The sequence below is a fragment of the Heliangelus exortis genome, chromosome 3 (genome assembly GCF_036169615.1).
Source record: "Heliangelus exortis chromosome 3, bHelExo1.hap1, whole genome shotgun sequence".
In the NCBI taxonomy this organism is placed as follows: Eukaryota; Metazoa; Chordata; class Aves; order Apodiformes; family Trochilidae; genus Heliangelus; species Heliangelus exortis.
Genome location: NC_092424.1, coordinates 166857 through 189620, shown reverse-complemented (window position 1 = coordinate 189620; position 22764 = coordinate 166857). Strand labels below are relative to the sequence as shown.

The following is a 22764-nucleotide window of genomic DNA, read 5'->3' as shown; positions in this document are numbered from 1 at the left end:
AAAATTCCCCTGTACAAATTCCTTTCTTTTTTGCTGCTCTCCTCCTGCATGTTAGCCAGTCCTCCTCTGTCCCCTCCAGCACCAAACTGCCACCTTTCCCAGTGCTGCAGAGGAGGATGAAGGATGAGACGAGGTTAGTGAAAAGTGCTGAAGTAAAAGCAATATAAACACAAGTTTCAAGTCTCTCCAGCATTAAACAGTAATTTTAATCTGCATAGCTTGATTTGTTAAATAGTGCTTAACTAGCATGTTCTGCAATTGAGTTATAGTTTCTCAGTTTCATCTTTCCCCAGAACAAGACATGCAGCTCAGGGTGGAGCAGGAGACCAAGGTTCCTGGGTTGTGCCAGAGATCATCTTGTTTTTTGAGAAACTCTTCCAGTTATATGTTCTGTCAAGGGGTCTATTTGATGGCCTGTTGTCATTCCTCAATATACTGGAGTAAAAAGGACTGCCTTATCCATCTGACCTGCCTCCTGCTCCAGAGACATTCTTTTACCTGAGGAAATAAACTCGATTATGAAGGCTTTCCTCTGTCCAAGTTGTTGTAAACCCTTGGTAAGTTGGGAATGACTCTCAGAACCGTCAGCTGACATGTGCTCAGTGAAAAGAGACTTGAGAAACAGGTGTTACATACATTGAAGAGCTGATGAGGAAAGATAGAGTAGAGATATAATAACCAGGTAGAACATTGTTTATTGAAGAGACTGGGACTTTTGTAATCTATTTTTAACCTACTTCTGTCATACGGTTTGCTAGCATGCATCTTATTCTTATGAGCTTTAATTGCACTGACAACAAGTCATACTGGAGTCGTTACTGACCTTTGGCTCGTATTCCTGATTGTATTCCTGAGCTTTTTTTTTTTTCCTTCTGGATTGTTGAGGAGTTTTTGGAGGAGAGGGTTGGAATGTAATTTTTTTTCTTCTCTGGTCTGTGACCATCGGTCTCACTGCAGGGAGGTGTGATGGGGACCGGTGTACTGTGCAGGTCAGGTGCCAGAGTTGCTGTCTGGATGGTGAGTGATCCAGGACTGGTCATGTCATCACAGAGGTTGCTGTGATTTTTTTCTATTAGCATTTCAAACCTTTCTTCATGGTTACCTTCAGTAATAGGATACAAATAGGGGAGGCAAAAGTCCAGTCTGTAATCACTGCTAAACACTGGTGCCATTTCAGCTCAAGTTTTCTGTCAAAATTCATACATAGATCAATACTGTGGATTAACCTTTGGCAGGTTTTTTTTCTTACATCATCTGTAGTGTAAGAGCAAGGGAAATAGAAAATATGGTTTTATATCTGATGAGGACTGGCCAGTCTCAGGAGATGAGGAAATATTTACCCTGTGCATGCCTTCCTGTCCATGCCTACAGCTGTCCTGGGATTCTGCCGTGAATCGTGCAAGGAATCTCCTGTGGTCCAGGAGACATATGCAAATGCAGGTCCTTGTGGTCCTGCTGCCTTGCTGCTGCTGGAATCTGAGCTAAAGAGACATGCTGATCTGAATAACTCGTGGACAATTATGAGTACCCATTGAGCAGGCAAATATTTTTGGCTTTGTTCTGAGGTTTGGAGAGTGTCCACTGTTTCCATTCTGAGAATGTCACAGAGACAGATTGCTGCTACAGTAATGAAAATATCAAGAGCTGCTTAAAAAAGCAAATATTCTTGGGGAAATAATGAGAATAAGTTGAGTTGGTCCACAGTGTATGAACTGGGAGCCAGTGTGATGGTTGAGCTCTGCAGAGAATGGGTAACCAGTGGTGAAATTAGGGGGCTGGTAACTGGGAGGAAGCTTTCTTCCCAGCCAGTCCATTAGGTCAGAGCTGCTTGGCAATTAATGGCTTAGAGAGAAACGTATTTTAAGGCCTCCTGGATGTGTGTATGTATCTATATATATGTATAAAAGTTTTTTTTCTTTTTTTTTTTTCTTGCTGACCCATGCTCACATTTTGTGTTTCACTTCACCTGAACGAGCCTGAATGCTGCTTGGTGGGACTCTGATACTGAGCGGGATGCTTGTGGTGTCCTGGGCTGTTGGTACAGCCGTGACGCCAGTGTGTCAGCAGCAGGGAGACATCCCTGTGGGGTACAGAAGGGAGTGTCTGGGTCTGCTCCCTGGCATTCTTTGCAGGATGTCCTGCAGAGCTGTTTGTCCCAGCATAGGAGCCTCCGTCTGCCTGTGGCTTTCCAGAAAGGCTGCACAGGCAGCAGTGGCTTTCCGTGCAGGAATCTGTCTAAAATTTCAGTGGTTCACCATGCCAGGAGGGGACATGGGACCAGGGATGGGACCACTGTGCTGTCACAGGAGAGCCCCTTGTGCATTTCCCTGGAGTTTGGCAGCCACCTTGTCTGTCACAATGGGGCTGTCCCACCTGGAGCAGGAGGCTGCTCTGGCCAGCTTGGAGACCTTCCCCTTGGTGCCATGTTGTGCCTCTGCAGCTCTCTGACTACAGCTCCTTGTGAAACATGCAGAGGTGTTTGGATCTTGCCTACACTGATGTTTCTGTTCCCTCCAGGGACCACACAGGGAGGAAAAGCATGATGGACTCACAGGGTCATCTCTCAGTCTGGCAGATGGCCACTGGAGGTGCAGCAAGGGGTAAAAGAGATTGACCTGTGATCTCTGCTGTGTTTGATTTACAGCAAGTGATTATTAGCTTCTGATTAACCAATTTGCTCATTGCAGGTAGGATGTAACAGTGCCTGTAACAAGGCAAGTTTTGTGGAAATTAACTCACAGCTCTTGCAGCTTCGCTCTTTGTATGTGCTGCTGGAATATGTCAGTAATTATCTTAAAGTATTCCTTTCTGCCTTATATCTCCATTGCAATTGCCATAGGACTGATACTGTCAGCAGTGCAAGAAAGAGAAAGTGTGTGCAGAATACTAAACATGCAGTTGCCATTTCACACCTTCAGTTTGGTTGTGACCTTTCAAACAGCACAAAGTCTGCAGCTTTTGAATCACAGACATCACCTTTGGTGCTCCCTTTGCTGCTTATCCTGGTGGCTAAATGCTTCAGGCTGCCCTGTAACAGGGAGGACCTGCTTGCATCCTGCCTGCAGCCCTGAGGGGACTACCTGTCTCTTCCAGCAGGATTTGTTTCCTTCAGTGGTGGGATTGTGCCCAGTTTGTGGGACATTTTACTAAACACATGAAGGAGATTTGGTTGAGGTGAAATGACCTCAGAGAAGGTGTGACATGCAAGGGAAGAGTATTCCCCAAAGGCCAGCAGCATGGAAGGATGTGGCCAGAAGTGACCTGTCAGGCTTCAGTCATGGATGATGGTCACAAAGATGCAAAAAAGTCCCAACCCACTGGTGAAGGCTAGGAGCCTAAAATGTTTGAGGACTGAAGGGCAGTCTTGAAGGTCCTGCTGGACCTTCTTAGCTGATTTCTGCATCTGAAATATGGAGTGGGTCAGAGTGTCCCCAGGAAGGCACCATGCTCTAAACTGTACCAAGTCCTGGGGACAGATTTCTAGCTGTGCCTCTTAGCTTAGGCACAACTCTATGCCACTCAAGTACTTCTAGGCAGGCTAATTGAGTGGCAATTAGGATGCTGGTAAGCTGATGCACACTAGGGAAAAAAGAGACTAACATAGAGAAAAACTGTCAAAACAGTTGTGTATGGACAAGGTGAGTATGAGTGAAAAATTAACATGGTGTACCATCTCAGTAAGTGTGTATCTGTGACATTTGTGGGTCCCACATTTCTGATTTATTCTCCAGCGCTGCTGCTGGGTAAAAAAAAAAAATCTTTTGTCTCCTGTATAAGGAAGGGTGCTTAATTAACTCACCCAAGCTTAGGCCGTAGTGGTGGAGGCAAAACAAGGACTGCTTCAGTCCCTGGTGAACGCCTCACCCCCAGACTAGCTCTCTTCTTTAGTATAACACATTGGTATGTCTCCCAGAAACCATGCAGAGGCTCCACAGTGGCTTCTTGCTGAAAGTCATAGATGGGTCCCCGGCCTAATTTCTTATAGAGTTGAACATGAGAAAGGCAATGTCACTCTGTGTGACTAAGTTACATTAGTATGTGATGAAGTAGAACCCTTTTTATCTTTGTATAGTTCCAAATGCATAAGACATGCATTAACTGTAAACTACTGCCAGTCTGATTTTCTTGAAAATCTGTTTCCAGGCTCCACCTGAGTTCCCTACTTACTGTAACACTGACCAGCAGCTAGTCCTTTAACTCACTTTGAAATGAGATCCTATTCTGTTACCACAGGGCTGATTTGGACTTGTGCCAAGGATTTGCTGAACCACAGTGTCAGGAAAACAGTACCTTCTGAGGGGACCCCGCCAGGCTTGAAGAGCCAGCCCTCTCTCCACAGGTGGCTCCTGCAGACCAGGACCAGCATGTGAGGAGGTTCTCACTGCCTGTCTTGTGGAAGCTGCTAGGAGAGGCTGACGCAGTATGCTGCCAGCTGGTTGTGATGTTTCACGTACCTGCAAGGTATCTCAGTGAGCAAGGGTTTTGTCAGCCAGAAGCATCCATAAGCCAGATCCCAGCCTCTGTTAGGGTGATGTGAGAGCTTCCCTAATTGCTTCTGTGCAGTCCAAATGAAAGAGGCGCAGCATGAGAACTGACCCAGATTCTCTGCTTCTGGATTTTTTTGACACGCCCTTAATGAGAATTTAAATCTATTGACTAAAAACTGAAGGGAGCGTCATCTCCTGTAGAAACACCTAGTTTTCTGCCTGCTCCTTTTGCCCCAGCCTCACAGATCCTGGCAGCGGAATTTATTATCTTGGCTCCCCACCTCTGAGGAGAGGGAAAGACAGCAGCAAGGAAGATGGGCATGTGTTTGCTGCCTCTTTTCTTAAGGTCTTGCAGCATTGCCAGGCAAGGCTGTCTCAGTTTACAGTCATCCTTCAGGGTATAGCTGACCATTAAAAAAAAATAAAATAAAAGCTGCTTCTCCAGCAAAGAGCTTTGTCTCTCCGTACAGCCTCATACAAAGTTTGTGGAGTAACATTCCAGACCAGTGATGAATTTGGAAGCACTTTTGGACCCCAGAGCTGCACAGAAAACCTACCCAAAACAAACAGTGACCATCATCAGTCACTGAGGTGCAGTGCTGCAGGAGATACGTTTGTATAATGCTATGTCTAACAAATTAGAGACATTCTACCTCTTCCCTTTAAAGCTCGTGAGAAACCTTCACCTTTGCCCAAAAATACATTCTGCTGAATGACAATCATTCTGTCAAGATCTAACATCAAGGAAGCAAACTACACACAAGAAGTCAACAATACAGCGTGTGTGTCAGCTGGGAGGAGATGCCTCCTGCTGGGAGGCACTGATCAGTGGGTTTACCATCAACACATCTCTTTTATCTCCATAGAGTCTTAAGGCTAATCACTGTGAGGGTTGTCTGTAATCTTTTGACACCCTTGACCAAGCATTCCTGCCTCTCCACATTAACAAATTAAGTTATTAGCTCTTAATTCCTGAAAATCTAGACCTTCTGTGCTAGAGGGTAGCAGAGAGACAGTGTTAGGAAGATTGCTTCGAAAGCCTGGCATTTTTGGCAGCGTTTGTAGCTGATCATTCAGCCCAAGCATGGCAAGCGAAGAACAGGCCTCGATAGGAGGAAAAGCCCTGGAGCAACTCAGAGTGAAAAAGAACCCTGAAGAATGTGGATGTGATTAGATAATGTTTGCATACTTTCCCTGGAAAGCTGAGCATAGAAGATATACAGCAGTGCTTATCCCTCTGGACTGCCTTGTGCCTTTCTGGACAGCAGCAGAAGCAACAATGCCCTTCCTTAAGGCAGCAGTAGCCATGTTCTGGGTCACATGCTTCAGTTCTGTGATGGGGAGAGCAGGTGAATAGCAATCTTTGAACAGCCAGCTGGATGGCCTCTGTCACCAGGTCTCTTCTGGGTGGAAAAGGAGCCTTCTGCACTGCTCAGGGGAGAGAAATAATTTGGAAGAGCAGAAGAGAGACAGGTCAGTGTTATAGAGAGTAAGTGGTGAAGCCTGAGGATGGGACATGGAGTATATTGCCACTGAGGCCCAGGGTGTCTTGAGCTTACTTGGGTGCTGGGAGCAGCAGGTGCCTGTGTCTGATTTTCAGTGATTGCATCCCTGGTGGCTTATCTCCTCCATGTGTGTGTTCATGGAGGAAATGTGTGTGCTGCATGGGGCTGCTTCTTCAGCAGTTAAGAACAGCATAAATCAAACTGCAACTGATAAAATGTCGACATCTCTGTTACCCAGCCCTTAACAAAGGGAAATAAGCATTCTGAGTAGTAAATATTGCAGATAAGATTTTGCCTGAGAAACATTTGCCAGTGAGGAACCCAATATCTAATATGGGTTATTTTACCTATGGGAATGATGCTGTAGCATGCAGGTGAGTGTGCACTGTGGCTCCTCCTCAGTTTCAGACATGCCAGGGGTTGCTCTTGTTTAAATGTGGACTAAAGAGCTTCTCCTGTCAGCTCTGGGGATGCCAGATTCAATCCCCAATGTCATAGTCAAGAGAGGGCTAATGGGCATTTGTCTGGGGCTTAGAATTCTGGGGTTTTCCTTCAAAGAGAGGAACTGTGAAACCTGACAGTGGTTTTAGAGCTGCCTCCTTACGCTCAACCCCCAAAGGACCAGCTCTCTGCTGAGTTACAGTATTGCTGATTTAAAACTTGAATTTGGTCATGACTTTACTCAAGCTGATTGCTTCCCTGACTTCCTTTCTGCCTTAGACTGTAATGTAAGTGTTTTCCAGTGCTTAAGATTTATGTGGAGCCCCTAGTTGCTGCAAGACTGTATGGCACAATTCAGGCGTTCAAGGTCTTGGCAATTTATAACTAGACTACACAATTCTTGACACCAGGCTGAAAATACTGCCATTTCTATCAGTGCTAATTAGCTTCTTTTACCCTCAGTGCATACAGCTTTCTTATATTAGATTGTTCTTCCCAGTGATCAAATGGTTCAAAGACTTCAGGTAAATTATTTGCATCACAAGAGAAGCAGAGGTTTAATTGCCCCCCAGTTACTTCGTCAGAAAGAGCTAATAGCTGGGATGTCTGTGAATGCAAGCAGCCTGTACAAGTCCCAAGCACAGGTGTGTTCCCTTTGATCCAGCCTGAAATCAGCATAGAAGTCCCTGCAATTCCCACTGGTCTGTGCCTTTTGTGCACTGGCTCCCTGCTAGATTGCTGCATTTAAGCATTTGGATCTTCAGGTACTCATACAAGTGCCTGAGGAAAATTTCCCGGAAAAATATTGCATACTACCTTCAAGATGATTGTAGAATATCAAAGAACAGGAGAGGTAGCTAGCTTGGTTTGCAGTAACCAGGACTTGCTTTCACAGGTGTGCTGTGCAGCTTGGTGACACCCTATACCTGTGAGATTTTACAGCAAGTCTGTTGGTGTGGGGTTTGTAATCTATTTCAGAAGTGCTTACATTTACTGCCATAAAATCCCCACCAGCATCCATGCTTAGAAAAGTTCACAGGACCTTAAAAGCAGCATCATAAAAGCTGAGTGGAATAAGCTGCATGGAATAATGTCAAATTATTTTACAGACTGTCTTACAAAAACTTGCTCAATCAAAATGAAGGGGCCCACTATCTATAAAATGTGAGATTTAATTAAGGATCTCTGAATAGAATCATGAACCCAACTCCAGGTTTCTGCGTTTGGAAATTTCCATCATAAAGCATCTCCATTCATCTGTCCCTGTGTGCATTGAAATATATTGTCAGCTGTCATGAATCTAATCTGACTCAAGGACTTTAAAGGCATGCTTTTTTTTTTTTTAGTTAAGAGTTTTTTACGTCAGTGGTTGCATAAAGAGACTTTACACTGTGCATAAATTACGTCTACTTTAGAAGGCCATAGTATTTAGAGGCTGCAGAGATTTTAAAGTAGAACTGTCAATATCTTTTTACATCATTTGTTTTCCTTGCAGTTCTGGAAAATTCCAATATTGTAAGACTTAATATGCAGAGAAATAATGGAACCTATTTTTGCTAGCACTGTAATATAGCACCTTTATTTAGTCATCATAGAAATGAAAATTAAGTTCCTGTTAGTTTCACTGAATTCATGTACAAGCATGACTGGAGGATGTGGTCATAAAATTCATTTATACATTCAGTGGCCAGATCCAGATCAGTGTAAATGAAACTTCTCCCATCTGCCTCCTTGTGGGTTACACCTGTGAAGAATGTGACTTACCGTGTTTGAAATGCACTCCAGAAATGGAAAATAAAGATTTGAGGAGAAGCTTCTACTGAGGGGACTTCTTAAGGCTGCAAAAAATATAATCATACCAAAAATGTTACCACCACGTGACTGCTTTTAATCTGCCCTTTTGAATACTGTTCATGAAGTTAAAAGCTGACTTAATTGGTGGTATTTTTTTTCTGCTAAGATATGAATTACAGGCTCGTTCACCTACAGTGATGTTCCTCCTCATTTCCATGTCTTTGGAAGGTGTTGACTGAAATGAACTGCACAGCAATCCCATTTTATCCTCTGTTGCATACAAGTTTGATTTTGTTGTTGTTGCTCTTAACATTTTTCTAGAGTGCTAAGTTGAGTATTTGTCCCAAAACCTGTGCAAATGCACACAGAGATGTAGAGACACCGATCAGTGTCTTGGGTGAAGCCGTGGCTCTGCTGAGGATGGGAGGATGCTGGGGATGTGAGTGCTCTGTGCTGTCAGACTCCAGTTTTGCAGTGTGACTTTTGTTGCCCAGGTTATCCTCCCCTGGATGAATCAATATGGGTCAAGTTGATGTTTTTTGCAGGGATAAGCCCATCATCCAACAGTGTAAAATTCCTGGAAATCCAGTGTATGAGATGCATGCAGCTGGCTTCATGGTGGACACAGGTGCATGGTGGAAGGATAAGGATGGTCAAGACCCACAGTCACCGGGCAGCAGCTGGGGTGTGTGTGTGTGGTGGTGCTCCCCTGCCTATGGACCGCTGCATAGCTTGCACTCTTGCTCATCTGCCTCCAGCTGCAGCACACAACAGACTGGGGACAGCTCAGCTTGCAGAGACTGCTGCTGCAGGCTCTGTGGTGTGCCAGCAGGAGGGGTTTCCAGGAAAAAGGATACCAGATAGCCTGCTGAGCTTCTGGGAAACTTCTCTGCTATCCATGGATACCTGGGGCTCGTTTCCCTTCCCCATGGCTTTGACAGCAGCAGCGTGATTCACCAGGTCTGCAACTTTGTGTGGAAGTTATCTGCTCCCTGTGACATTTTACTATTCAGATTGGCCATCCCCATCTCCCTAGTGGTTGTTCCTCAAGCAGGCACAGAAAGTCAGTGCATTTCCTGGTTGGGTCCTTCATGTCCTAGCATGGATGGGGACAGCTCACACAGAATGACAGGCTTACCTCTGTCAGTGGAGGTGGTGAGAGCCTGACTAACATCCTCTCTTTGCCTGTTTTCCCAGGTTGTGGCACTGTCATCCTGGAGTCTCCTGAGAGATTCAATCTACTATACGCTGTCTGTTGTTGCACTCATTGTGGTAAGTTTTTGAAGGTTATTGTCCTGTGTAAGCCCATGTGTCTACTGTCACCTCTAAAAGCAACCTGCTAAGAAATCAGTCTTGTAGCTAAGATGGTTAAGTACCATATGCTACACTTTAGAGTCAGATGATGAACAGTTGCATTTCTGAAGTTTGTGCTACTATTATTAGTCCCCGTTTCATTGGTTTTCCTTTGTTCTGCACATGCCTCTATGCCATATGTATTCCGTAGGTGCAAAGGCCTTTATCTGTCTAATCTCAAGAGGGCTTGCCTCAACCTGTTTGTACTTTTATTCCCCACATAGCAAGGTCAGCCTTTTTACACCTGGTGAAAAGTAACTTTTCTTCATAGTAACTAACAATGAGCTGCAAAGCAAAAAGCTTTACTGTTTTCATAACTTGACAGTAACCTCATACCTGAAACTGTTACTAAAAGACAAATTTGGCCACACCCACTAGTGTAAAGACATTAGCAGGTATTCTCATAATTTACTATAAGATGCACAGGTGTAGGCACTTGCCTGGCATTTACCCTCCTGCTTTTTGGATTGAATGTTCGATGTATTGCACAGTGGCTGACAGGTTAAAAATTTGTTTAATGTGTCATGAGTTTTTTAATTCCTTAAGCAAAGTAGGTTTTTTTAAAGACTTGTGCATCCTTGCGGTTGCCAGCTGCTTTAGGATGTTAAGAGCCATTCTCTGTTGTATTGTGTCCATAACACCACTGAAATTCATGGCTACAAATCCTATTTAATGAGAAGGATGGGAGGAAGGGAAAATATTTTAAATGGCTAAAGATTTAGGTCCCATCTGGTTTATTTGCCCTGTTATATGCAATACTGCTCCACAGCTGATGGCAAATGAGGATTTCTCCTTTCAGAATGAAGCATAGCTTCAGTGTAAGATGTTTCTCCTCCCCTTCACTCACCCACAGACCCCTGGCTTCACAAGTGGCTCAGATCTTTCCTATCCTTTTAAGGCAAAATCAAATCTAGGTGGCAGCACATTGTTACTCAAATACTTACTCTCCTGTCTCCAATGTCTCTTCTGCAAGACAAACCACAGGCTCCATGCAGAGTGTAGCATGGCCAAGTCCCCCTTTGTTAGCTTTCTGTGCACATTAGATTTTAGAAGGCACTTAAATACTTTGCCATATAGGGATAATTTACCAAATCAGGGCATTGAGACTTTGCTGCAGCTAAAATACAATCATTTTTCTTGAGGGATGATACTGCTTGCAGAAGGTTGCTTTCAGTATTTTAAACTGCAGCTTGTGGTGCCATATTTTAAGTTGCAATCAACTGGTGTCTTTACTAATCATGAATAAATCTCAGAGGAAATAAATACATTCCTGCCAATGTTGAGATTCATCAACTTTAAAAAGATTGATATTCTGCAGGGTAAATCAATGTGACTTTGTCTTCTTCCATTTCCACTAGTAGAGGAATTGCAGTGCTGCGGTAATAAAAGGCAAAGCAGTATAAACTCACCTGTTTGGTGCTCCAGGTCATTTGATAAGAATGAGTGAACTCTAAATCACAGAGACTGGAAGTGTGTAAATCACACCATACCTCCCTGCCATTCAGCACTGTGATATTTATTTTTTTTAACTGTAAGATATACTACAAAGCTACCTCATTGTAGAGTTTGGCAAAACAGTTACTCCTTATTTCCCTTGAAAGGAAAACGTGCCTATGTATCTTAACTTGAAGAGACATGGTCAGAGTCATTAGTGACAGAAGGGGGATGGGTACTCACAAAGGTCAATGCACATGCTTTCATGTCCATCACACCAGCACACTGTAACCTAAACCAGGCTGTGTCAGATTAGATCATGGTGACTGTAAGCTGTAATTTACAGCATGCATGTTTTGTGGTCATGTTTTCTCCCAGAAATCCGTGTAACCATTGCTGGGTGCTGGCTGTCACCAGGAGTTGCCATTTGCAGGCTGTGTAGCAGCCTGAGGTATTTCAGAGGCCCCATCCCTTTCCCTCCCTTCCTCTGGTGTGCTGCCATGGGTGTTTCCCTGCTGCAAACACGGCATTTCCACCACCCCTGTGGGAAGCAGGTGTCTTGGCTGGACCTCTGGCCCTCCTGCTGCGGCAGCCATGGCAGGAGGGTCACGGTCCATGGGCTGAGCTGCACTGAGGTCCCCTCTCTGTGAGTGACAGCCGAGAGCAGCTTTCACAGGTGTCAGTCTGAGGTGGAAGAAGACGCAGAGGCACAGGGGTGCTGCCATCCAGGGAGCCTGGTTCCTGTTTGTGATGATGGAGCTGGTGGTGGTGGGCTGGGGAAGGGCCGGGCCCAGCAGTGGAGCACAGCGGCCACCTGCTGGTCACCACCTCCAGCTGTCTCTCCAGACCCTCAGAAGTCGGGTGTGGGTGGGTAAGCACCTTTCACCCCTTGGCCATAGAATCATTTCTTCCCCAGCACCCTGCGCAGGCAGGAGGAGACTCTTGCCCAAGGAGGGCTCACAGTATTGTGGAAGCTTCAGCTCCCATCAGTGGGTGTTCTAAAATGACTGTCTTAGTAATTAAACTGAGCTAGTGTGGTGGCCTCATAGATTGTAATGAAATATAGCGTAAGATCAGAGGGAAGCGTGGAAGATGCTGAGGAAATAACAGGCCCTGGGCTCAGTTTTCAGTCAGCAAACTCTCCCAGCAGTGATGGCTGTAAATCTGCATACTGGTCACCAGGTTGCCACAAGAGCAGGTCAGGGGAAGAGGCTGTGCCTGAGGTGGGACCAGCTGTGCGGCTCAGGGGCAGGTGCAGCCCCTTTGAGTCACTCGCTGTTTTCACTGCAACCGCTTCTTCTCGCTGCTGCAATAGCCTCAGTTACACAAGGATGCCGTGGTCTTTGGGAAGGAGACTGCCTGCTTTTGATGGGCCACAAAATGGGTGGTGAAGTAGTTCAAAGGCGACAGCAGTGCCAAAACAGACCAAAGCTTAATCTCCTTGCCCTCAGCCCTGGCTTGCACTGTCCCCTCCTCAGGTGATGGGCTGTTTCCAAATGTGATTTCATGTATAACATGCCTGTTTTTTTAAAATCTTCTCTCCACAGTTTATTTATGACGAGAAAGTTTCCTGGTAAGTATATCTGGCCTTGAATCCTCTCTCATTTTTTCTGGTTATATCACAAAAACTCCAATAAGTAGGGTTCATCAGGAGAGGAGAGGAAAACTAAGAAGTTCTGCAGGGCCATTCAGGAAGCACATTCCTGCTGCATGAGAAACCTCAGCACATGTTGGGCTGGAATAACTCATTTTTTGAGCCAGAGAGAAAAGCATAGGAGAATGTCCCTCAGACCGGTTCCTGACACAGGGGTGGCAGTCAATGCCCTCAGCCCAATCTGCAGCTGCCCAGGGATGGGGGTGTACTCAGCAGGGGCAGAGACTGCTGCCTAAGTGTCAGCAATGTCAGTCATCTGGGAATAGAAAGGGCAACCCAAGCAGTCATAAAGAAATATGTTCCAATTTTTAATAATTTAATAATTTTTAATAATTTAAAACACAAAAGCTCCTACACCAATATTAAAAGAGCAAATGGTTGGTTTAAAGAAAGGGGGGGAAGAAAGTGTTAATGTCCCCATCAATGTGCTTAAATGTAGTGCAGCAGATATGGTGGGTAGGAGGGCTTCAAACACTTTTGAAGGTGTACCTTCAGTTGTTTTGCATTCATGGTTTTGTTTTCAGCACCTCTCAGGGCTTTTAGAGTGACAGCGGTAGCTTTGATTTCACCCTCAGCCAGTATTATTTTGATAACAAGCACTAGGGGGAGTCAGGCTTTTTGTGTTCCATGTTTTCTTAAGCTTATTCTCAGTGGGGCATTTATGTTGAATTTCAGAGAAGGATTTCTGAAACGCTGTGTTTTGCAATGGCTTGGTTTGGGATTTTTTTGTGTTCTGTTTTGTTTTTTTAAATAAAATTGACTCCATGCCCAATTGTATTCGACTGTGCCCTTCAACTAAAACACATCAATGTGGAAGCCAAGGGTTGAGCTGCCATGAGCAGGGAGATACTAATATGGCTAGTGCAATGTCTCAAAATCTTTAAAGAGAAAACAGCCCATCAGTTTCAGTAAATAGCAGCCTGAGAATGGATTGTTTCCCCAAGGACTAGCAGTTCACTCTGGGGAACTGTGCAGAATACAGCATTTTGGCCAATGAAAAAGATAAACTAGGAAAAAGTTCTAAAAGTTGTATCCTAAATTTATTTTCATACGGATCTCATTAGTTTGGTTTAGAAGCAGTGGATAAATAACTGACAGTGCTTCCTGCTGCATTCTCAGTGGTTAGACAGCAGCAGTAGTGAAAAGAGCAGCTGCCTTTTGTTCAGGTTGTCTTGGCATGATGGATGTGCTTTAGCATACTCAGAAAGCCCAAAGCCTTGCTGTTCACCCATGCAGGCAGAGCAGGACAACTGCTCCACCTCCCTCTGCCACAGCCCCTGCAGGTATTGTCCTTACAGAAGTGTCTGTGTCCCTGTAGTGTGTGAGTTGCTCACAGAGCTTGGGGGCTTAGTCACTTGCTCTTAGCTGGCAGGTTGATTTGCCTGAGTACAACGGAAGTCAAGAAAACAAAGGAGGCAGCACACATGGGTGTGTGAGCCATGTCTTTATGTACTGCCTTTGCTAGTTCGGACAGCCCAGGAGGGTCTTGTCTCTCCAAAAGTTTGTGGTGTGACAGATGGGGTAATGGCTGAACTCAGGCAGCTGACTGCCATGCCCTTCTCTGATGTGTTTTGTGTTGCTCTTGTTTGCAGGTGGGAGTCCTTAGTCTTAGTGCTGATGTACATCATCTACATAGTTATCATGAAGTAAGTCAAATGCGCCCTCGGCAAGCAGTTTAGATTGTAAGGCTCCCTGCTCCAGTGCTTTCCAATGGTTGCAGAGCCACAGGCCATGGGCAGGGCTTCCATTGCATCGCCCATATTGCAGGCCAGCAGGATCTTCCCCATAGCTGGGGTAAAGGCACCTTGCCCTCTCATATACTTATCTGTAATTTATCCGGATAAGGCAGGAACGGGCTGCTAATCCCCTTTGTAGAGATCCATGGATCAGAGAACTAAAGGTGAATGCCACTTTACAGGTCTCACCCCGTGTGTTCCGACCAAGGCTAATGGAGCAAGTCTGTGGCAGACCAGAGAACCAAACTCAGCTCTGAGTCCCACCAAAGCAGCCTCTTCTGACTTTGCTTTAGCATCCATACCCATAAATAAACATGCAGGAGATTCCAGTCTGCTTTTTATGGGTGCAAAACTCCACAGTGATTTGTTCCTGCTTGCTTGGAGACCCATGATAAAACTACAGCACAGTCAGCATAGATGTTCTGAGCATCTGACCTGTGTAACTTCTTTCACACAAGTTCATGCTAGCAAAGCTAGTCTGTTCTGCTGTTTGGTTCCCCTCCTCCTGCCTTGTTTTTAAAAGCCAGTGCAAAGGAAACCCAGATTTAAACTGGAACATTCAACAAAACCTACCAGCTGCCAAGCACACCAGTGGTCTTGTCTCAACAAGAAAGAATAGAGATTTGTTTTGAAATGATGAAGAGAGTAAATATTGTGAGAGCAATTCTCAGTGAGAACAGGAAAACACTCAGGCTGGGTTGAAGTGAACACAAGTCAGAATTCATCTCACTTATAGTAATTAGAAACTTCTTTAGCATGGAAGGTAACTTCACCCTTGCAACAATTAACTGACCAGCAAAGCAGACAGTTTTAATGTCTGAATCTGGAATGGATTTTTTTTTCTGAAAGCAACACTGGATTCTGAACAGGCATTTCAGACCTGTTTGGATACAGCTGGGGATGTTGTTGTCCTGTTTAGGAGCCTTGTCTAGGTGTTCATAGTGGTTTACCCTTGCCATTGAGTGTCATGGTGAGATCCTCAACTCACAGTTGTGTCATCTCCTGGGTTCTCTAAATAAAATAAGAAATAAAGCTTTACTTATTCCCCCCTCCACAGATTGAGACTGAACTTGCATATGGTTTTGTGTTTCTGTGGTAGATCTTCACAGGTAAAACAATACTCATGCTCAGCTGTAATTACATGACACAAATTGATTCAGGTGATGACAAGTAATCAGAATTTGCTATACGGAATGTTAATTATACATAATATATAAGCATATATGTCATTCAGGATTCATATCTTGTATCTTTCATAGCTTTCTGGCTACAGAGAGGTTGTAAACAGTTTAATTAGAGCCCTGGCATGCTGTGGTTAGAATTCTTTAAAAGCAGAGGGGTTTTCTTCCTTCCCTTAGTTGTACCACACAGGATATGAACCTAGGAAAGGAAAAGCATCGAAAAATCCAGATAGAAGGAGCAAAGTTACATACGGAATTTGTTTCCTTTGTGCAGGTACAACTCAACCATACATCACTGCTTTGAAAGGAAGACAAAAAATTCTGCAAATATGGTAAATGGTTTAGGAAATAGCACGGAAATGGATGATAACAGCAACTGTGATGCCACAGTGGTATTACTAAAGAAAGGTAACTGTTCCAGTAAGTCACCCTGCTTGCTTCCATCATTCTAAATAATTACAAGTTTTTCTGCTAGTGATGCAGTGTGGACTGCTTCTGTCTTATCAGCCATGAGATGTGGGGCAAGGTGGAGGCAGCTTAGGCATCCTCTGGGTGAATCTTGCTGCTGGACAGGTTCCTGGCTGAAAGGGCTTGTCCAGCTTCAAGCCTGATCAGGGGCTACTCATTCAGGCTGTTAGAGCCATGTCGCTGTAAGGCCTTCTGTGGGTACTGTTGTTCTGCATTGAAGAGGCCTGCTAAATGCCTCCAATTAAATTTAACTCCATTCCAAAGTGACATAAACTGAGCATTGAAAACGGCCCTACTTGCACTAGTGTATTCTTCCCCCTCAGTGAAGGGAAGGTGAGGACTGTGTTGGCTTAGGTAGCCTGTTCTTACTGCACATGCTGTCTTGAATGTGCACAGCTTTTCCATGCACGTGATCTCTAGGTTGATTTCCCTTTGGCTGAAGTCTGCTTCCTATTCACTTTAGTCACAGTCATGAATAAAAATTACTGTATTTCTTCAGCTTCAAAAATTTCACCCACTTCATAGCTCAGCAGCAGTAGCTTGATGTGGGCATTTGCAAGCATGTGCTAAATTGTATTTACAGAGGGTATTTTTTTATCTTTGCAACAGTCAACAAGCATGTGCAGTAACTGCTTGGGATTTATATGGAATAATACCACTCCCCAGTCACTGGTTTAACTTGAGAAGGAACTTTATCTTGTTTAAAGCAGTCCTGGTCTCTGGCTACAGGTGGGCCATCCTTTTTGTTTCACTGGCACTCCCCCCAAAAAAACCAAAAACAAAAATAGGACTCTGTCTTCCTGATTGAAAGATGTAGTCTGTACACAGTAAGCAACTAAACATGAAATGTTAGAGGGGTTTATTTGGTGACATCAAACCCTTTGAGTATACCAGCAGCCAGCTATGGTGTTCCTGCCCAGTTGCTGAGGGAAGGCTTTTATGAGTGCTGTGCACCCTTGTTTGAGGAAGCTGCTTTTATGGGAACAGCTTTCTGTAGCCTGGGGCTCTCAACAGCCAAACTGTGCTGGCAAGATGAGTGCATTCTGTACCAGTAAACTTCACTGGTAAAACATAGCATCAACTCAAGCTTTCGTCATCTAGGTTTACCCAGTGGCCTCTGAGTTAGGCACAAATGAAGCAGTTCTGATTGTGGAAATTAGTGTCAATCCTCCCAGAGTTCACCTTTGTGTGACACTGCTCAGCTGCTGGTGATTTTTTTTTAATTTTATTTGCACACTTGGGGTTACTCAAATTGGCTGAGAAAGGGAGACAAAAGGATTGCTTCATTTTCTTGCAGATTGTTGCTATCTTTGCTTGGCAGTGGGCCACTAGAGGCCCACACGGGTGCAGCAGCTAGTTGCCCCAGGTTGCAAACAGTACCTATTGCAGCAGGTTGCCTGAGGGTTTTGGACACTTCCATTTGTTCTTTTTGTTTGGTTTTTTTTTTAGCAGAGGACAAAAAGGATCAAACAGAAGGATTTTTTGTGTTTGGAACAGTTTCCCCAAGTGCAGGAAATGCCAGCATGGAAAAAGCCACAATGAAAAGCTGTCTGGCTGTTTTGATTTTTTTAAATGTCTACCCCAATCCATGGAAGCCCTCTCAGTCAGAAAAAACAGTGACACCAAGGCCATGGAGTTACTTATCTGTAAGACTTAACAGTGGTGGTTTTAAACATTAGTGCCATGAAGCATTTGCCTGTGTTCAGCACTGATATTAACAAACCAAAGCAGAGATGAGTTGAGGAAGACGTTGGATTTCCCAGCTGCCAAGTCCCAATCCTGGCCCAGTATTCAGAACATGAGGTAGCATTCAGGCACAGAGAAGATGGAGAGTGGCACTGTGCCCTGGCTGGAGCGCCATTCAGGTACTTGCCTTGTCTCCTTGTGGGTCACACCACATAGACTGACATTTATGGTTACTGCCAGGTTTGATGGTGCTTCCCAGCCGTCAGCTGCAATCCCAGGATGCAAGAACACAGTGACAGTAACCCCTGTGTATACTGACTGGTGGGTGAAGTCAGTGTCCTCAGAGAAATGCAGATTATGGCAGTGGACTTAATGGTGGCAACTGAAGGAATGGTTCTTACAAAGGTCTTCTGGAACATACAGGTTTATTTTTCTAAGAACCGTGTAGGGCAGAGAGAGACAGAGACTGCTGCTGGAAGAAGAGCTAAATTTCTCTGTTCCTTGGCTGCAGGAAATTTCCACCGTAAAGCCTCTGTGATCATGGTGGATGAGCTGCTGTCTGCCTACCCACACCAGCTTTCGTTTTCTGAGGCTGGGCTCCGAATCATGATAACCAGCCACTTCCCTCCCAAAACACGTCTCTCCATGGCCAGCCGCATGTTAATCAATGAGGTATGTGATTTATCTCCCTGCCTTCCTCTTCTTCTGAGTTGGCTTTTTCCTGTAGCAGTGTTTGGGTTGAGATGGAGCTCTTGTGTGTTTTTCTGGATCCCTGATAGCATTTTCCCAGATTTTAGCTTTCTGACACTGACTTTGCTAGATCATCCCTTGCTGTCTATCCCAATGGAGATTTTAACAGAGAAAGTTCTGAGTTTATGTGGTTATGTACCTATAACTGTTGCTCACAAGAAGTGTCTCTTGCATTGATCTGACATTGATATCATTTGCACTTATTTAACGATATGGTGCTCCACTGAGTCTGCACTTAGTCTGTCCCTAGTCTTGGAGTACCCTTGCAGCCAGTTCCACAGCCATTGGTCCTTCTCTTATAAAAGTTGTGTATGAGGTTTATCCTAGTCTTGTGCAAGCAACTGTCATGTTATACCTGATCAAAATTCATCCCTTTTGCTTCTAGAGCCAAATTTTTAAAGAACTCTGCTTATCTCTCTTTTTCTGTTCCTTTCTTTATCTTCAAATTTTAAAAAATCTGTCTTTCAGCAAAAATTTGTGCTTGCATTTACAGAGGCAAAGGCTGATCAACAGCAGGACTTACACTAATGGTGAATCTGAAGTAGCAATCAAAATACCAGTCAAGCATGTGGTGGAGAATGGAACAGGCCCCAGCAACTCTGCAGAGCGGGGTGTGAACAGTACACGGCGGGAGGAGGACGTGGCTGAGGCTGGGAATGAGACAGAGAATGAGAATGAGGACAATGAGAACAATGAAAATGATGAGGAAGAGGAAGAAGATGATGATGATGATGACCATGAAGGGCCATACACACCTTTTGACCTACCCTGTAAGAAGCTCCGGGGTTGTTTTGTTCCAGAGATCAAAAAATCAGTTTGAGTATGCTAGAAACATCACAGACATGTTAAGGTGGAAGTGTCTCTGCACTCTGCACCTCATAGTTCCTGATCACAGGTCAAAGATGAGAGAAAATGGGAAGCAGCAGGGTCTTCCTAGGACCTCTCAGGGCTCGCACCTCTGCTGCAGCTCATGCACTGGCCCAGTGCTGCTGTTGCAGTCAGAGGGAAAAGGCAGCAATTTCCACAGGGTGGTCCCTGCCCCCAGAACCTGGGTCACTCTCTGGAGAGACCTGTCTCTCTGCCAACTGTGGAGGAAGCTGAGGCACTGGTGGAGGCACTGGTGAGGTGTCTGGACGTAGGTCAGTTGCATCTGTGTCTAGACCTTAACTTTGCTGGGGAATGAGGTGTGCTCTGAATTCGGTGGTAGTGGAGACAAAGCAGTTGGTGGTGCTGATGACCAGAGAGAAGGAAGGTTCTGGAAGCCTCTGCTTCCTGCTGTTAACTAGGCACAGCCACAGAGCCATCTCACTCCTTCTGGAGGGCTTTGACAGAACAGATACGTGACTTGCGGACAACCACGTGTGCCTCAGGTTGCTGAGCACTGTGCCTGCAGGAAGAAGATCTCCTTTTTGCCATGTCCCTCTTACCCCATCAGGACTCTAGTCCTAGGATGATTATAACATATCCCTGTCCTGTCTTTGACTCACAGTTCCCAGAACTGGTAAGATCTTGTTGCATACAAGCCAGAATACTGTAGGAACTGGTCCTACCTCCTGTTCAGATCTCCTTACTTGAACAGCAGAGTTTGTTGTTTGAGTAAGCAAAAAAACCCCAAGCATCAAAGAGAGTAATTTAGACGTCCTGTGGACCATGATATGGTATGGTCCATTCATGGTATGGGAAAGGTTGGCATGGAGCTCTGGGGATCTCTTGTTCAAATCTGTGCTCAGAGCAAGTTGCCCAAGGCTTCATCCAGTTGAGTTTTGCTTCTCTCTAAGGATGGAGCTCTTACAGTCTTTTTGGGTACCTGCTCCCAGTGTTTGACCACCCTCATGGTAGGGGAAGAAAAAGAAAATGTGAAACTTCTGGTACTACCTATTCTGGATTTTCCTTATTACAGGTTGAGTCCATTGGCTTAGTGCATTTCTGCCGTTATCTTTTCCGTACCGTGCCGTTAGGTGGTTGAAGATGGATCAGATCTCTTTCTAGAACTTGCTTTTTGTGTGGTACCTCTAAGACCTTAGCCCAGAATGGGTAGCAGGTGTGCCCTGAACCATCACTTAACCTCTCAGAGAGGCACTTCATACTCCTTCCTCATGCCCTTTCTGCCACCCCATCTCTGCCATCACACATGATCTTCTGAGCAAGGGATGTCTTTTCATTATCTGTTTGAATAGCAGGTAGACAGAGGCATCCCTGGCATCTTGTTTATTAATGCTTACAAAATAATAACATTCAGGACTGGAATTGTGATTGTTTCACGTTTTTGTTTTACAGCTGGCAAGATAGAAATCTTGAAGTGGCTCTTCACATGGCCATTGAGTTTTGTCCTGTACTTCACAGTGCCCAACTGTAACAAACCCCACCTGGAAAAATGGTTTATGGTTACCTTTGCTTCTTCTACCCTCTGGATTGCAGCTTTCTCCTACATGATGGTGTGGATGGTATGTACCAACTGAAGCGGAAACCTCTAGGAGGGGCAACAAAAGTGGGTTTTGTCAGCTTAGAGAGATGTGTAGAAAGTTCTGTTTACCTGAATTTTCAGATTAGAAGGCTGAAGTCTGCTTCCATTTCTACTAGACCTGTCCACAATGAGAGAAGAAAATCAGGGCCCAGTAGCTGTGGCTCTTGAACTTGATTCAAGGCTGGGATTTCACCCAGATTCTTTAACATGGGGAAAAGAATTACACATGCACCAGTTTAACACCTCTTTGTCATGCAGGTCAGTGTAGAGAAGCCCTGATGCTAGTCAGAATCTGGCCTCGGTAGGTTTTCTTTTTCTTGGAGCAAGCAATGAATGATTACACTTTGAACTCAGCATGAACAAAAGTATGACATTCAGGAAAATTCTTGCACAACTACTAGTCAACGGGAACTTAATTTTACCTTGTTATCCTAAAGATAGAAGGAGATAAACAGAAATTAACAGAAAGAAATCCAAGCACAGCTGGCCTGTTCACAGCGTGGTTCTGTGCACTGGCTGGGTCACTGAGCCTGTTGGCTTGATGCAGGTCTCATTTCATGATATGTGTAGGTGAACATCATAAGTTGTCCTCCTTAGGACAGCAGTAATACTGTAGCACAGATTGTGTGCCTTTTGGGGTATGGTGTCTCCACTCTTGAGCAGTCAGATGACTGGGGATCACCATCAGCGAGAGAGTCTAACAAGGAAAGCCTTTTTCAGGGCTGCTGCACTTGAATGGAGTGCACGATTCATGGTCTGTCTGTGCATGGGACTTAAAGAGCATGGGGATACCCAACTAAAGCACTGACCACTGACTGCTTGAGAAGAGGGAGGCAACAACAAAAAAATCTTCATATTTTCTTCTTGTACTATAAGCAAAAAATGAATGCCAGTGTTTTTGCTGCAAACTAATCAAGCAGGTACAGAGGAGTGGTTTTTGCTTTGTTTTCAAGAACCTATCTTACTTTCAACAGGAAGTATAAAGTTACTTTTTTTCTTCTTTTTATCTGCAAGGATGACAAGAAAGAAAATAGAGAAAAGCTATCCCAACTTTCCATAGCTGAAATGCTTTCCCCAGCGATTGAATGTGGTTAATAGGAAGTGGGCATCATTAGACAAAGGCATCCAGAATTTAAAAATATTAATGAATTTGAATAGCACTAATTTATCATAGATTGCATAGGAAAGGAAAGAGGAATTGTTTCCTCTCTACCAGTCCTCTTGCAGTCCCTTGGGGATATGTCCCTGCATATAGCATTTTCAAAATGTAATAAGCCATGGGGTTGTTTTAGTGTCCGCGTCGCTACCATTTGTATATATTGAGGACGACAAACTAAATCCAAGATCAGGAGACTGTTACAGAGGGTACTGCCCTACTGTATAATAGCCCAGGTTAGTGTCAAGGTAATGGTGGATGAAAAGTGTGAGAGTACATAACTAACCAGAGAGAGTACATAGGGATCAGTGCTGTCCTCTGCCAGATGATAATACCAAAAATGCCTGTCACTGCTTCTCTTTAAAGAAAATAGGAGTTTGCTCTGAGCAACAAACCATCTCACAGCATCTTGCAGAACTGTGTACTGGTCTCTGATTTTAATTCTCGTGAACAGCTTAATAGTTTATTTCCTCCCTTTAGGTGACAATCATTGGCTACACACTGGGAATTCCAGATGTAATCATGGGCATCACTTTCTTGGCAGCTGGAACTAGTGTGCCAGACTGCATGGCAAGCCTTATCGTAGCAAGGCAAGGTGGGTTCACCACAGAGATGTCCTACTGCTATGGAAGCATTATCCTGTGTCTTCTTCCTC

At 44.5% G+C, this 22764-nt stretch overlaps 1 protein-coding gene across 5 annotated transcripts in view; it reads left to right on the top strand.

The window, feature by feature from the left end:
* Positions 1-22764, top strand: part of LOC139793865 (sodium/potassium/calcium exchanger 3-like) — a 208531-nt gene that overhangs the window by 90665 nt on the left and 95102 nt on the right. For 3 of the 5 annotated variants that reach the window (XM_071738729.1, XM_071738731.1, XM_071738732.1), the window contains exons 7-14: positions 9425-9499; positions 12562-12587; positions 14261-14314; positions 15860-16005; positions 18251-18411; positions 18983-19259; positions 20767-20933; positions 22590-22704. In XM_071738729.1, coding sequence (XP_071594830.1) covers positions 9425-9499; positions 12562-12587; positions 14261-14314; positions 15860-16005; positions 18251-18411; positions 18983-19259; positions 20767-20933; positions 22590-22704 — 1021 coding nt within the window. The remainder of the gene's footprint in view (positions 1-9424; positions 9500-12561; positions 12588-14260; positions 14315-15859; positions 16006-18250; positions 18412-18982; positions 19260-20766; positions 20934-22589; positions 22705-22764) is intronic. The other 2 variants (XM_071738730.1, XM_071738739.1) reach the window with 1 other exon arrangement.